Source organism: Perognathus longimembris, chromosome 19 (assembly GCF_023159225.1).
Source record: "Perognathus longimembris pacificus isolate PPM17 chromosome 19, ASM2315922v1, whole genome shotgun sequence".
Lineage (NCBI taxonomy): Eukaryota > Metazoa > Chordata > Mammalia > Rodentia > Heteromyidae > Perognathus > Perognathus longimembris.
This window is the reverse complement of record NC_063179.1, coordinates 42,886,298-42,898,575: the sequence shown is the minus strand read 5'-3', so window position 1 is coordinate 42,898,575 and position 12,278 is coordinate 42,886,298. Positions and strand designations below refer to the sequence as shown.

The 12,278-nt window shown below is 38.8% G+C and overlaps 1 protein-coding gene and 1 pseudogene across 1 annotated transcript in view; both read left to right on the top strand.

The window, feature by feature from the left end:
- The window catches only part of Fcho2 (FCH and mu domain containing endocytic adaptor 2), a 99,711-nt gene that overhangs the window by 11,716 nt on the left and 75,717 nt on the right, over window positions 1-12,278 (top strand). The window contains 2 exon segments of the mRNA XM_048368534.1: window positions 3,909-4,000; window positions 11,969-12,043. Coding sequence (XP_048224491.1) covers window positions 3,909-4,000; window positions 11,969-12,043 — 167 coding nt within the window.
- LOC125367820 lies at window positions 2,697-3,244 on the top strand (annotated as a pseudogene).

Below are 12,278 nucleotides of genomic sequence, written 5' to 3'. Positions count from 1 at the left end.
TCAGATCTCAGCTTCCTGAGTAGCTAGGATTACCGGTGTGAGCTACCTATGCTTGGCAGTTTAACTGATAATTTAAATGTAAAACATGCGTAATCTGATTGCATTCTCATGTTAAAAAGTAGTATCTGGGGCTTGGAATGTGGCTTATTGGTAGAGTGCTTGCCTAGCATGCATGAAGCCCTGGGTTCCATTCCTCAGCACCACATGAACAGAAAAAGCCAGATTGGTGCTGTGGCTCAAGTGGTAGAGTGCTAGCCTTGAGCAGAAAGGAAGCCAGAGACAGTGCTCAGGCCCTGAGTCCAAGCCCCAGGACTGGCCAAAAAAAACAAAAAAAACACAAAAGTGTGTGGCTGTTTTTGTGCAAAAAGGAATCTGGACTGATACATATAACGCTGTCATCTTAGGTATGGGAAATGCATATTTAGAACAGCTCAGCATCATTCTGAAATTACGTTTTAAAAGGATGATAAGACTACATTGAGTTGAAATGGATTAAACTTTGTACCTTGGATGTGCTAGGAAAGCATTCTACTACTGAGTACACTTCCAGCCCCATTACAATGACTTTTTAATACTTATTTGTATTGGATGATAAGATAAATCTCATTTAATTTATCACTAAATGAAATCACTATCTCTTTGTAAAATAGTTGTGAGATCAGCAGGTAAAACATCTCATAAAATACAAATTTGCTTTGCAATTGTCTTCTTTGGATCAGCAATAGCATTAACAGCTATTTTTGTTACACAATAGTGAAAAATTCTTTATAAGAATTTATTAGGACTAGAAAGCTGTTTTTTTTTGGTTGGTCGTGGGGCTTGAACTCAGGGCTTGGATACTATCCTTGAGCTTTTTCGCCACAGCTCCACTTCCAGTTTTCTGGTGGTTAATTGGAGATTAGAGTCTCATGGCCTTTGCTGCTCAGGCTGGCTTCCAACTATGCTCCTCAGATCTCAGCCTCCTGAGCAGGGATTGTAGGCATAAGCTACCAGCACCCAGCTTGAACTCTTTAACCATAGCTATATGTCTCAGATGTTGTTAGTCAACGCAGGGACTTGGAGAGGAAGTACACAAAACTATGAATTACTTAATTTATTTATTATTTTTGGCAGTATTGGGGATTGAATGCAGGACCTTGTACTTGCTAGGCTACTATTATTTCTAACAGGTTATATACTTGTTTCTAGTCGTTCTTCACTTTGAACTCTTTTCTAATTCAGCCTTTATGTGTGTGTATGTGCAAACATACTCATATGCACGTACATATTGGTGTTGGGAATGAGCTAGAGATGGAAAGATTGAACCTTGCATATTTCAGGCACATTCCGCCACTAGATTATACTCGCCCCCCTCTTTAACTCTTTATATTGCTCACTAGGAAACTAGGTAACCTGACTTGTTAGAATTAAAATGAATATGAGAACTGTGGGGTATGAGAGCTCACACATGGATTTTATGGTTTCAGGTTTCAGTGTTTTTGTCGTTGTTTGCTTATTTCAAGGCTCACAACTCTATTCTGGAAGTTTAATTAGGTGGAATTTCTGTGTTATATTCAAGTAATAGAATTCATAAGGAATGCCAATCTTGCATTTTTAAAGTTTATATTTACTTTTATTTTATTTATAAATCTGCATGATGATACTATTTTTTACTTGTTATAACTAGTGAGAATCATTACCTCAAAGAATATTTTTATTTTGGCTGGAAAAATTTTGCTTGAGAACAGCAGCATAAGTAACTTAAAATTAGATGTTATATATTTCTTGAACATGAGAAGATGCAGAAGCCCAATGAAAATGCCTGGATTTCTAAGAGAATGTGTTTTTTGTGTGTTATTATTCTTGGTAGGTGGAAATAAGATGTTCAGAATGTTAAGGATATAGATTGTATAATTCATAACAAGTGAGACATTTTCACTTGTATGGGTTTATTAGAGATCACTTCAATTTAACTGGAAGTTTTAATATTGACTTTTTAGTGAGACATTAGGTTTCAGATTATGTAATACTTGCTTCTTGTGTTTTATTTTGAACAAATATACTTAATTCTTCATTATCTTATTTTCACTGAAGAGAATTAAAAACAAAAACACCTCTTAGCCTGTAGAGAGCTGCTAAACTTAGTTTATCAATGCTTTTTTATTTTCCAGTGTGGGGCTTGAATTCTTCTGGCTATTAATGATTTTTCCCCCCAGTCCTGGGGTTTACACTCAGGGCTTGGACACTGTCCTTGAGCTTCTTTTGCTCAAGGCTAGCACTCTACCAGTTGAGCCACATTCCCAGCCCTGTTAATAACATTTTATTTTACTGATTAGACACTTCTAATGTTTTCTTTGTTATAACTTAATTTAGCATTTGAAGGATTAAGCAGCTTGAAGATTTTTCTCAGATTGTATGTTCATGTGATTCTATTTATTTCTTTTTAATTGAAGACGAAGCTAATAGCTGAATTCTTGTCCTTGCATGTTTTTTTTCTTTTTCTGACCTCTCAAGTTAAATTTCCCGAGTGACTTAGAATGGGAATTCTGAAGTGTTTTATGCTGTACAGTGCTTGCATATTTAGTAGTTTAAAATCATCTGATGAGCCCCTGCTCTCCCAGCCATTGCAGTACATTGAGCTCCATAGAGACAGCACAGGGGCAAGTGAGCTCCGGACCGGCCCGAGCGACCCTGTGCCTTGCGAGGACAAACTACACATGGGCAAAGGAGATCCTAAGAAGCCGAGAGGCACAATGTCATCACATGCATTCTTTGTGCAAACTTGCCGGGAGGAGCACAAGAAGCAGCACCCGGATGCCTCCGTCAGCTTCTCAGAGTTTTCTAAGTCTTCAGAGAGGTGGAAGACTATGTCTGCTAAAGAGACAGGGAAACTTGAAGACATGGCCAAGGCGGACAAGGCTCGTTATGAAAGACACATGAAAACCTACATCCCCCTAAAGGGGAACCAAAAAAGACGTTCAAGGATCCCAATGCGCCCAAGAGGCCTCCTTCGTTTCTTCTTGTTCTGTTCTGAGTATCACCCCAAAATCAAAGGGGAGCATCCCGGCCTGTCTATTGGTGATGTTGTGAAAAAACTGGGAGAGATGTGGAACATCACTGCTGCAGATGACAAACAGCCTCATGAAAAGAAGGCTGCTAAGCTGAAGGAAAAATATGAAAAGGATATTGCTGTCTACTGAGCTAAAGGAAAACCCCATGCAGCCAAAAAGGGGGTTGTGAAGGCTGAAAAGAGCAAGAAAAAGAAGGAAGAGGAGGAAGATGAAGAGGATGAGGAAGAAGAGGAAGACAAAGAGGATGAGGATGAAGAGGATGATGAAGTTGATTCTAACGCAGTTCTTTTTCTTGTCTATAAAGCATTTAACCCCCCCATACACAACTCCTTTTAAAGAAAAAAAATTGAAATCTAAGGCTGTGTAAGATTTGTTTTTAAACTATACCGTGTCTTTTCTTGTATAGTTAACACACTACCCAATGTGTCTTTAGATAGCCCTGTCCTGGTGGTATTTCTTGCCTGGTACAGGATGGGGGTTGTAAATTGGCATGGAAATTTAAAGCAGGTTCTTGTTGGTGCACAGCACAAATTAGTTATACATGGGAACGGTAGTTTTTTCATCTTCATTTGTCTGATGCAGCTTATACTAAATAATTGTTGTTCTCTCAACTGAATACCACTCTGTGGTATTCAAAAAAAAAGTTGCAGCTGTTTTATTGACATTCTGAATGCTTCTAAGTAAATACAATTTTTTATTAGTAAAAAAAATCATATGATGATTAATAGTGATTGAATTAAGGAAATAAGACTTACCAGAAAATGCATAAGAATTGTATAATAACTGGTATAGGGTTATTGTAGTTTCAAGTTATTTTTATGTCTATTTTGTTAACCTAAATATCTCTTCTAATTTTAGGGGGAAAAAAATAGTGGCTTTGATGTTCTCTACCATAATATGAAACATGGACAAATATCAACAAAAGAACTAGCAGATTTTGTGAGAGAAAGGTATGTATTTTTATGAGTAATTCTTAAATAAATTGTTATCAGTTTAAATGATATAAGTAATTAGAAAATTTCTATTTGAAATGAAAGCACACTTTAGAAAAGCATGCTGTGCTGGGCTCTGCTGGCTCATGCCTATAGCCCTAGCTACTCAGGAAGGTCAACTCTGAAGATCATGGTCAAAGCCAACCCATGTGGGAAGTTTGTGAAAACCAGAAGTAGAGCTGTGGTTCACAGTGGTAGAACCCTAGCCTTGAGCAGAAAAGCTCTTGAGTTCAAGCCCCCTTGACTGACCAAAAGAAAAAAAAAATCATGCTGTAGGTGCATTTTATTTTATTTTGTAAGTGTATTTTAAAGTAGGCTTTTTTTTTTTTTTTAAATATCTACACTCCAGAGGCTGAGGTGATGGCTCAAAGGTTGAGTGACCCCCTTCTCAACAGAAAGAGCTGAGCCTGGTTTTATGGGTTTATCATGGTGGGAATCTGTATTGCAGTTCAGGCTGGCTTAAGGAAAAGGAGAGACCCTATCTCAAAAGTAGCCAGGGGCTGGGAATATGGCCTAGTGGCCAGAGTGCTTACCTCGTATACATGAAGCCCTTGGTTGGATTCCCCAGCACCACATATATAGAAAGGGCCAGAAGTGGTGCTGTGGCTCAAGTACCAGAGTGCTAGCCTTGAGCAAAAAGAAGCCAGGGACAGTGAGTTAAAGTAGCCAGAGTAAAAAGTACTGAAGTGTGGCTCAAGTGTTAGAGAACTCACATAGCAAGTGTGAGGCCCTGACTTCAAATCTTATGTTTATTATCTCTGTAATCCCTCTCACTTACTCAATGATAACTGGTTTGCTTCTAAAGCTTAAGCTAATATTTGTTTTCTAGACTTTTGTATAAATGGAGTCATACGTTATAGTATGTAGTCTTTGTTCTCCTGCTGCTTTCATTCAGTGTATTTGTCTCAACTATGTTTAGTTTATTGGTTCCAGGACTCCTATGAATACTAAAGTCCTCAGATCTTAAGTTATTTACATAAAATAGTAGAGATTTTGCATATGATCTACACATCATAGTCACCCAAGTCATAGCTTATCTTAGAATCTACTCTTGTTGTTATTGGTTCAAGTTTCTCTCGGGTCTTTTTATGATTTGCCAGCTCATTTATTTTTAGTGCTAAGTAATATCCCATTTTTCAGATGTATTACAGTTTATTATTAATCTCCTAAAGGACATCTTGGTTATTTCCAAGTCTTGGTATTACAAAGAAAATTGCTATAAATAGCTATGTGCAGATTATGGTGTAGTCTTAAGTTTTTAGCTCTTTTAGATAAATGACTACGATTGCTGAATGATAGAAAAGAATATGTCCAGTTTTGTAAGGAATTAGTGAACTGTTATCCAAAATGGTACAGCCGTTTTGCATTCCTGTTAGTAATGAATGACAGTCTTTGTTTATCCATATTCTTTCTTTTTTTGGGGGGGGGCGGGGAATCCATTGTGGGGCTTACACTCAGGGCCTACGTCTATCCCTGAGCTTTTTTGTGCTCAAAGCTAGTGCTCTACCACTTGAGCCATAGCTCCACATCTAGTTTTCTTTTCTTTCTTTTTTTTTTTTTTTTTGCCAGTCCTGGGGCTTGGACTCAGGGCCTGAGCACTGTCCCTGGCTTCTTTTTACTCAAGGCTAGCACTCTGCCACTTGAGCCACAGCGCCACTTCTGGCCATTTTCTGTATATGTGGTGCTGGGGAATCGAACCCAGGGCCTCATGTATATGAGGCAGGCACTCTTGCCACTAGGCCATATCCCCAGCCCCTAGTACATTGTTTTTTGAACATTTTCTCCCTTCAGACTTCCCTGCCTCCCACATTATATAAATTCATTTTCAACATAGTGTCTAGTGAGTATCACTGTTAAATTAGTTCACCCTTTGTCTCACCCTTTTTATGCTCCCTCTTCTCCTCCCTAAATCAGATAAACTTAGCACAAGACTGACATAAACTTACAGACAAAAGGTACTGAAACAAAAAACATCATCAAAAGGGAAAAAAATCAGAGAAAAAAGAAAAGAATCAAAAAAAGTAAAAACACAACAAAACTTTTTTTTTTTTTTGCCAGTCCTGGGGCTTGGACTCAGGGCCTGAGCACTGTCCCTGGCTTCTTTTTGCTCAAGGCTAGCACTCTGCCACTTGAGCCACAGCGCCACTTCTGGCCTTTTCTACATATATGGCGCTGAGGAATCAAACCTAGAGCTTCATGTATACGAGGCAAGCACTCTTGCCACTAGGCCATATTCCCAGCCCCAACTTTATTCTTTTATGACTCTAAAGGTCTCTTAGATTATCTAGCTGGCATTTCTTCTTTGAGACTCTTTCTCTCTCTCTCTCTCTCTCTCTCTCTCTCTCTCTGTCTCTCTGTCTCTCTCTCTCTCTCTCTGTGTCTCTCTGTATACACACACACACTACTTTTTGGGGCTGGTCCTGGGGCTGTCCTTGAGTTTCTTTTGCTCAAGGCTATTTATGTGTTACTGAGGAATTGAACCCAGGGCTTCATGCATGCTAGGCAAGCACTCTACTATTGAGCCACATTCTCACCCAGACACCATATTTTAATAGAGATATTTAAGTAAATAATAAGCGAGGGAGTTAACCTAGAAAGCTAAAGTGTACTATATGAACATTCCATAAGATTTTTTTTCTGATACTGAGGGTCAAATAGATAAATTGGCCCACAGCTAAATGCTAAGTTATTCTCCCATGACTCTTTGACAAAAGATCTTCAAATTCTGAAATGAATTCACACAAATGAGGTGATCCCACTAACAGATTGTAGAAAGGACTGTGTTCTATTATTGACATGATAGGAAGCAGTTAAGGAGACATTAAGAAAGGCACAGCCTCACCTATAGTAATATACATCTAATAGTTTTCATTTATCCTAGCTATTCAGAGGCTTAGGTGGGAGGATTTTAGTACGAGGGACCCTATCTGAGTAATAACCAAAGCAAAGAAAGGGTTGAGGCATGGCTCAAGCATTAGAGCACTTTTTCATGAAGCTCAGTAGCACACATATACACCAAATAAAAACAGCCAACCAACAAAATAAAAACAACTCAATACATTTTGAATTTGGTATTTTTCTTCGATACCCACATTCTTATTCTGTAGAGCCCAGTATAAATTACACCAAAATTTGATGACATAAACCCACCTCAGCATAGTACAGATATTTTATCTTTTTTTTTTTTTTTAAGTGCTGGTACTGTGGCTTGAACTCAGGGTCTGAGTCTATCCCTGAGCTTTTTTTTTTCTTCCCTCTGAGCTTTTTGTCACAGCTCTGCTTCTGGTTTTTTGTAGTTAATCGGAGATGAGAATCTCACATGCTTTCCTGCCAAGTCTGTGTGTACTGTGATCCTCAGGCCTCAGCCTCCTGAGTAACTAGGATTATAGATGTGAGCCACCAGTGCCTGGAAGTCCTTTTATATATTGATGAAAGAGTTTGCTCTTTTTTTTTTTTTTTTCCAGTTGTGGGACTTGAACTCTGGGCCTGGGCGCTCTCCCTGAGCTCTTCAGCCAAGGCTAGTGCTCAAGCACTTTGAGCCACAATACCACTTCTGATTTTCTGGTAGTTAATTGTAGATAAGAGTCTCACGGACTTTCCTGCTCCAGCAAGCTTTGAACCATGATCCTCAGATCTCAGCCTCCTGAGTAGATAGGATGAGCCACTTAGGGGCCGACTGCTTTAATGTTTCTAAAATAATTTTATTAGCATATTATAGTTGTATAAAGAAGATTTTATTGTCCTTTGCTGCTTGGTTTTTTTAAAAATCTATCACGAGGCTTGAACTCTGGGCCTGGGCCCTGTCCCTGAGCTCTTCAGCTCAAGGCTAGAGCTCTACCACTTTGAGCCACGGCGCCACTTCTGGTTTTCTGGTGGTTAATTGGGGATAGGAGTCTCAGGGACATTCCTGCCTGGGCTGGCTTTGAACCACAATCCTCAGATTTCAGCCTCCTGAGTTGCTGCCATTTTTTTGTAAGTGAAACTGGCCTGAAAATTATTTTCTCTAATGATGCTTTTTAGGTACATTGTTAGATTGCAAGTATTAAGGTTTGCTGGCTTCATTAAAAGTGTTGAAGAATATGCACCATTTTTACATTCACTGTAAGAAATTGGTGAAAGATTTATTTTTGTATGTGTTTGATAGAATTTTCTTGTAGCCAGTTTGGTTTGATATTACCTTCACAGAAAGGTTTTTTTTTCTTATTGAGTTTGTTACTACATATATTTCACAGTACACATTTTAACCTTCACAATGATGAAAATTATTCTACTCTACATAGCTTATGAAGCCTATGAACTTTAATGACAAAACCATTTCTTCCATTTCGGTTGCTATGTACATTACTTTCCTTTTGTTTAGTAACATCTTCACAGAAAGGTTTTAAATTACACATTTGATTTTCTAAATATAAATTTATAATCGATATAGCTATGGCAATATTTAGATTTTTTAAAATTTTGACTGGGGCGGGGGCAATACCCAAGATCAAATGGGCCTTGTGCTTGCTTAGCTTGCGTGTTCACAGTTGACACTCCACCACTTGAGCCTCTACCTGGCTTTTTGCTGGTTGTTTTGGTGATCGAGTTTTTCTGCTTGTGTTGGCTTCTAATCATGAACCTCCGGATCTCAGCCTTCTGAATAGCTAAGCTACAAATACGAGGCATCCATGTCTGCCTTAAATTCTATTTAATGTTAACATTTTTCTTCACAACTTTTTAAAAATTACATGTAAATTTTCAAATTTATTGACAAAAAGCTACTTCTAGTATCTCTTTTTGAATTTCCTTAATGTCTTTAATGTCTGAGGATCTACACTGATGTCCCATTTTTCATTCCTTTCTTTTTTTCTTTTTTTTGGCCAGTCCTGGGCCTTGGACTCAGGGCCTGAGCACTGTCCCTGGCTTCTTCCCGCTCAAGGCTAGCACTCTGCCACTTGAGCCACAGCGCCGCTTCTGGCCGTTTTCTGTATATGTGGTGCTGGGGAATCGAACCTAGGGCCTCGTGTATCCGAGGCAGGCACTCTTGCCACTAGGCTATATCCCCAGCCCCCCATTTTTCATTTCTGAACCTGGTTATTTTGGCTCAGTCTCATTTGGCATTTATCGGTTTTGGTAGTGTTTTTTTTTTTTTTTTTTTTTACAAAGAATCAATTACAGGTTTTGTTGATATTCTTTTGTATTTTCTATTTCACTAACCTCAGTTTCTTAGCTCTTTCTACTATGTTCAGTTTGCTATTTCTTTTTTCTTATTCTTTTATTTTTAAATGTATTTATTAATTAAACAAAATTTTTTTGACAAGGTATTGTGCAAAAAGGGTACAGTTTCTTATTCTTTTTTTGTGCCAGTACTGGGGCTTGAACTCAGGGCCTGATTTGGTCCCTTAGCTTTTTTGCTCAAAGCTGATGCTCTGCTACTTGAACCACAGCTCCGCTTTTGGTTTTTTGGTGGTTAATTGGAAATAAGACGTGGAGAATGGGGTTTTCTACCTGGGGCTAGCTTCAAGCCATGATCGTCAGATTTCAGCCTCTGGAGTAGCTAGGATTATAAGCTTGAGGCACCAGTGCCAGGCCATGAGTCACCAGTGCCCAGCCATTACTTTTTTTTGCCAGTCCTGGGGCCTGAACTCAGGGCCTGAGCACTGTCCCTGTCTTTTGCTCAAGGCTAGCACTCTGCCACTTGAGCCACAGCTCCACTTCTGGCTTTTTCTGTTTATGCGGTACTGAGGAATGGAACCCAGGGCTTCATGCATGCTAGGCAAGCACTCTACTGCTAAGCCACATTCCCATTCCCTAGCCATTACTTTTTTTGGACAACGTTACTCCTTTGTTTGCTTTTCCCCAGTTTTTCCCTCCTATCCCTTCATAGTTCATTTTTCACATAGTATATACTGAATATCATCTGTTCCCCCTTCCCTTTTTGTGCCCTTCTTTTGTCCCCCTCTAAAAAGACAAAACAAACTCAAAGCTAAAAACAAACAAATAAACAAAACAAACCCAAAACTATAGTTCCTCCCCCCCCCACCCCAACAATAACTATGCAAACCTCATGTTGCAATTTCCTGGAATAATTTCAGTAAATAGTATTTTAAATGTTTAGGAGAGTTACTGCTGTGGGTTCCTCTCCTAAGGGTATCCTCTTTTAGTCTGACAGTTTGTGTGTGAATGCCTACAGTGCCGTACAGGCTATGCTATCCACTAATAGTGTAGATCTAGCTGCCATATATGAGAGAAAATGTAAGACGTTTGTCTTTCTGAGCTTATCATGATTTGTTCTACGTTCAACTATTTCCCTGCAAATGACAACCTTATTCATTCTAATGGATGAGTAAAATTCCATTGTGTATATGTACCACATTTTTCTGATCCACTCATCTATTGGAGGGCATCTTGGGCTGTTTCCATAATTTGGCTATTGTGCCACAGTGAACATGATGTGCAAGTAAGTGTCTTTACTGTATCCTGACAATAATAATCTGGTAGATACCCGGGAGTGGTATGGTTGGGTTGGGTCATAGGAAGTTCTATGTTTAACTTTTTGAGGAACCTCCAAACTGTCTTCCAGAATGGTTGTACCTAGCTTATATTCCTACCAACAGTTCTATTATAGAGTTCCTTACCCCACATCCCTGCCAGCATTTATTGTTGTTTGAATTGTTGATGTTGGCTAATCTGAGATGAGATGGAATCAGAGTTGTTTTAATTTGAATTTCCATTTAATGACCAGTGTTGTTGAGCATATCCTCATGTGTCTATTTACCATTTTTGCTTCTTCTGAGATATTACCTTTTTTTTTTTTTTTTTTTTTTTGCCAGTCCTGGGCCTTGGACTCAGGGCCTGAGCACTGTCCCTGGCTTCTTCTTGCTCAAGGCTAGCACTCTGCCACTTGAGCCACAGCGCCACTTCTGGCCATTTTCTGTATATGTGGTGCTGGGGAATTGAACCCAGGGCTTCATGTATCCGAGGCAAGCACTCTTGCCACTAGGCCATATTCCCAGCCCGAGATATTACTTTTGAGTGCCATTATCCATTTATTGATTGATTTGTTAGTTTGGGAGAAGGGTGATGATTTTTTGAGCTTCTTGTGTAGTTTGGGCATTAGGTCTTTGTCAGATGTACTGCTAGTTAAGATTTTCTCCCAGGGGCTGGGAATGTAGTGAAGTGGTAGAGTGCTTGCCTAGCATGCATGAAGCCCTGGGTTCAATTCCTCAGCACTACATAAACTGAAAAAAAAAAGTGGCCTAAGTGCTAGCCTTGAAAAAAGAAGCCAGGGACAGTGCTCAGGCCCTGAGTCCACACCCCAAGGCCAAAAATAAAATAAAATCTTTTTTTTTGTAATTTATTTATTAATTAAACACAAATTTTTTGACAAGGTGTTGTGCAAACAGGGTACAGTTACATAGTAGGGCAGTGTGTACATTTCTTGTGATATCTTACACCCTTACACCCTGTTAAAATAAAATCTTAGCTCTACTTTGAGTTGATACTTTCTGTTTTTTACATATAGGTGTCCAGTTTTCCCAACACCAGTTATTGAAGAGGCTTTTTTTCCCACTGTACATTTTTTCCCCCCAGTCCTAGGGCTTGAACTCAGGGCCTGGGCTCTGTGTCTGAGGTTCTTTTTGCCTTAAGGCTAGTGCTACTTCTGGCTTTTTCTGTTTATGGGGTACTGAGGAATCCAACCCAGGGCTTCATGCATGCTAGGCAAGCATTTCAGCTGTTAGCCACATTCCCAGCCTTTTTACTGTACTTTTTTTTTTTTATTAATTGAACATAAATTTTTTTACAAGGTGTTGTGCAAAGAGGGTGCAGTTACATAGTAGGGCTTTACTGTACTTTTTTGACTCTTTTATTTGTATTTTGATAACTTTGATAGGTTTTTGATCATTAAGCAAGAGGTTCTATAATAATGAAAATTTGATTCAACAGAGCTACAATAGAAGAAGCATATTCCAGATCAATGACAAAACTAGCAAAATCTGCAAGCAATTATTCACAGCTTGGGTGAGTTAATTTCTTCTTCAGTGTTCATTTAGGCAGGGTTTTTTTGAATATTAAGTTTCTATTAAGGATATAATAGTTTGTATGGTGTTGTATGGTGTTGGTGGTATTATGTCATATATCACTTAATCACTTAATCACATATTCTGGGAAATGTGTCAGATGTGATTTTGTCATTCTGCAAACAATAGAATAGAGTGTATGTGCAAAAACTAAGGCATCTAGAATATCACTAAAT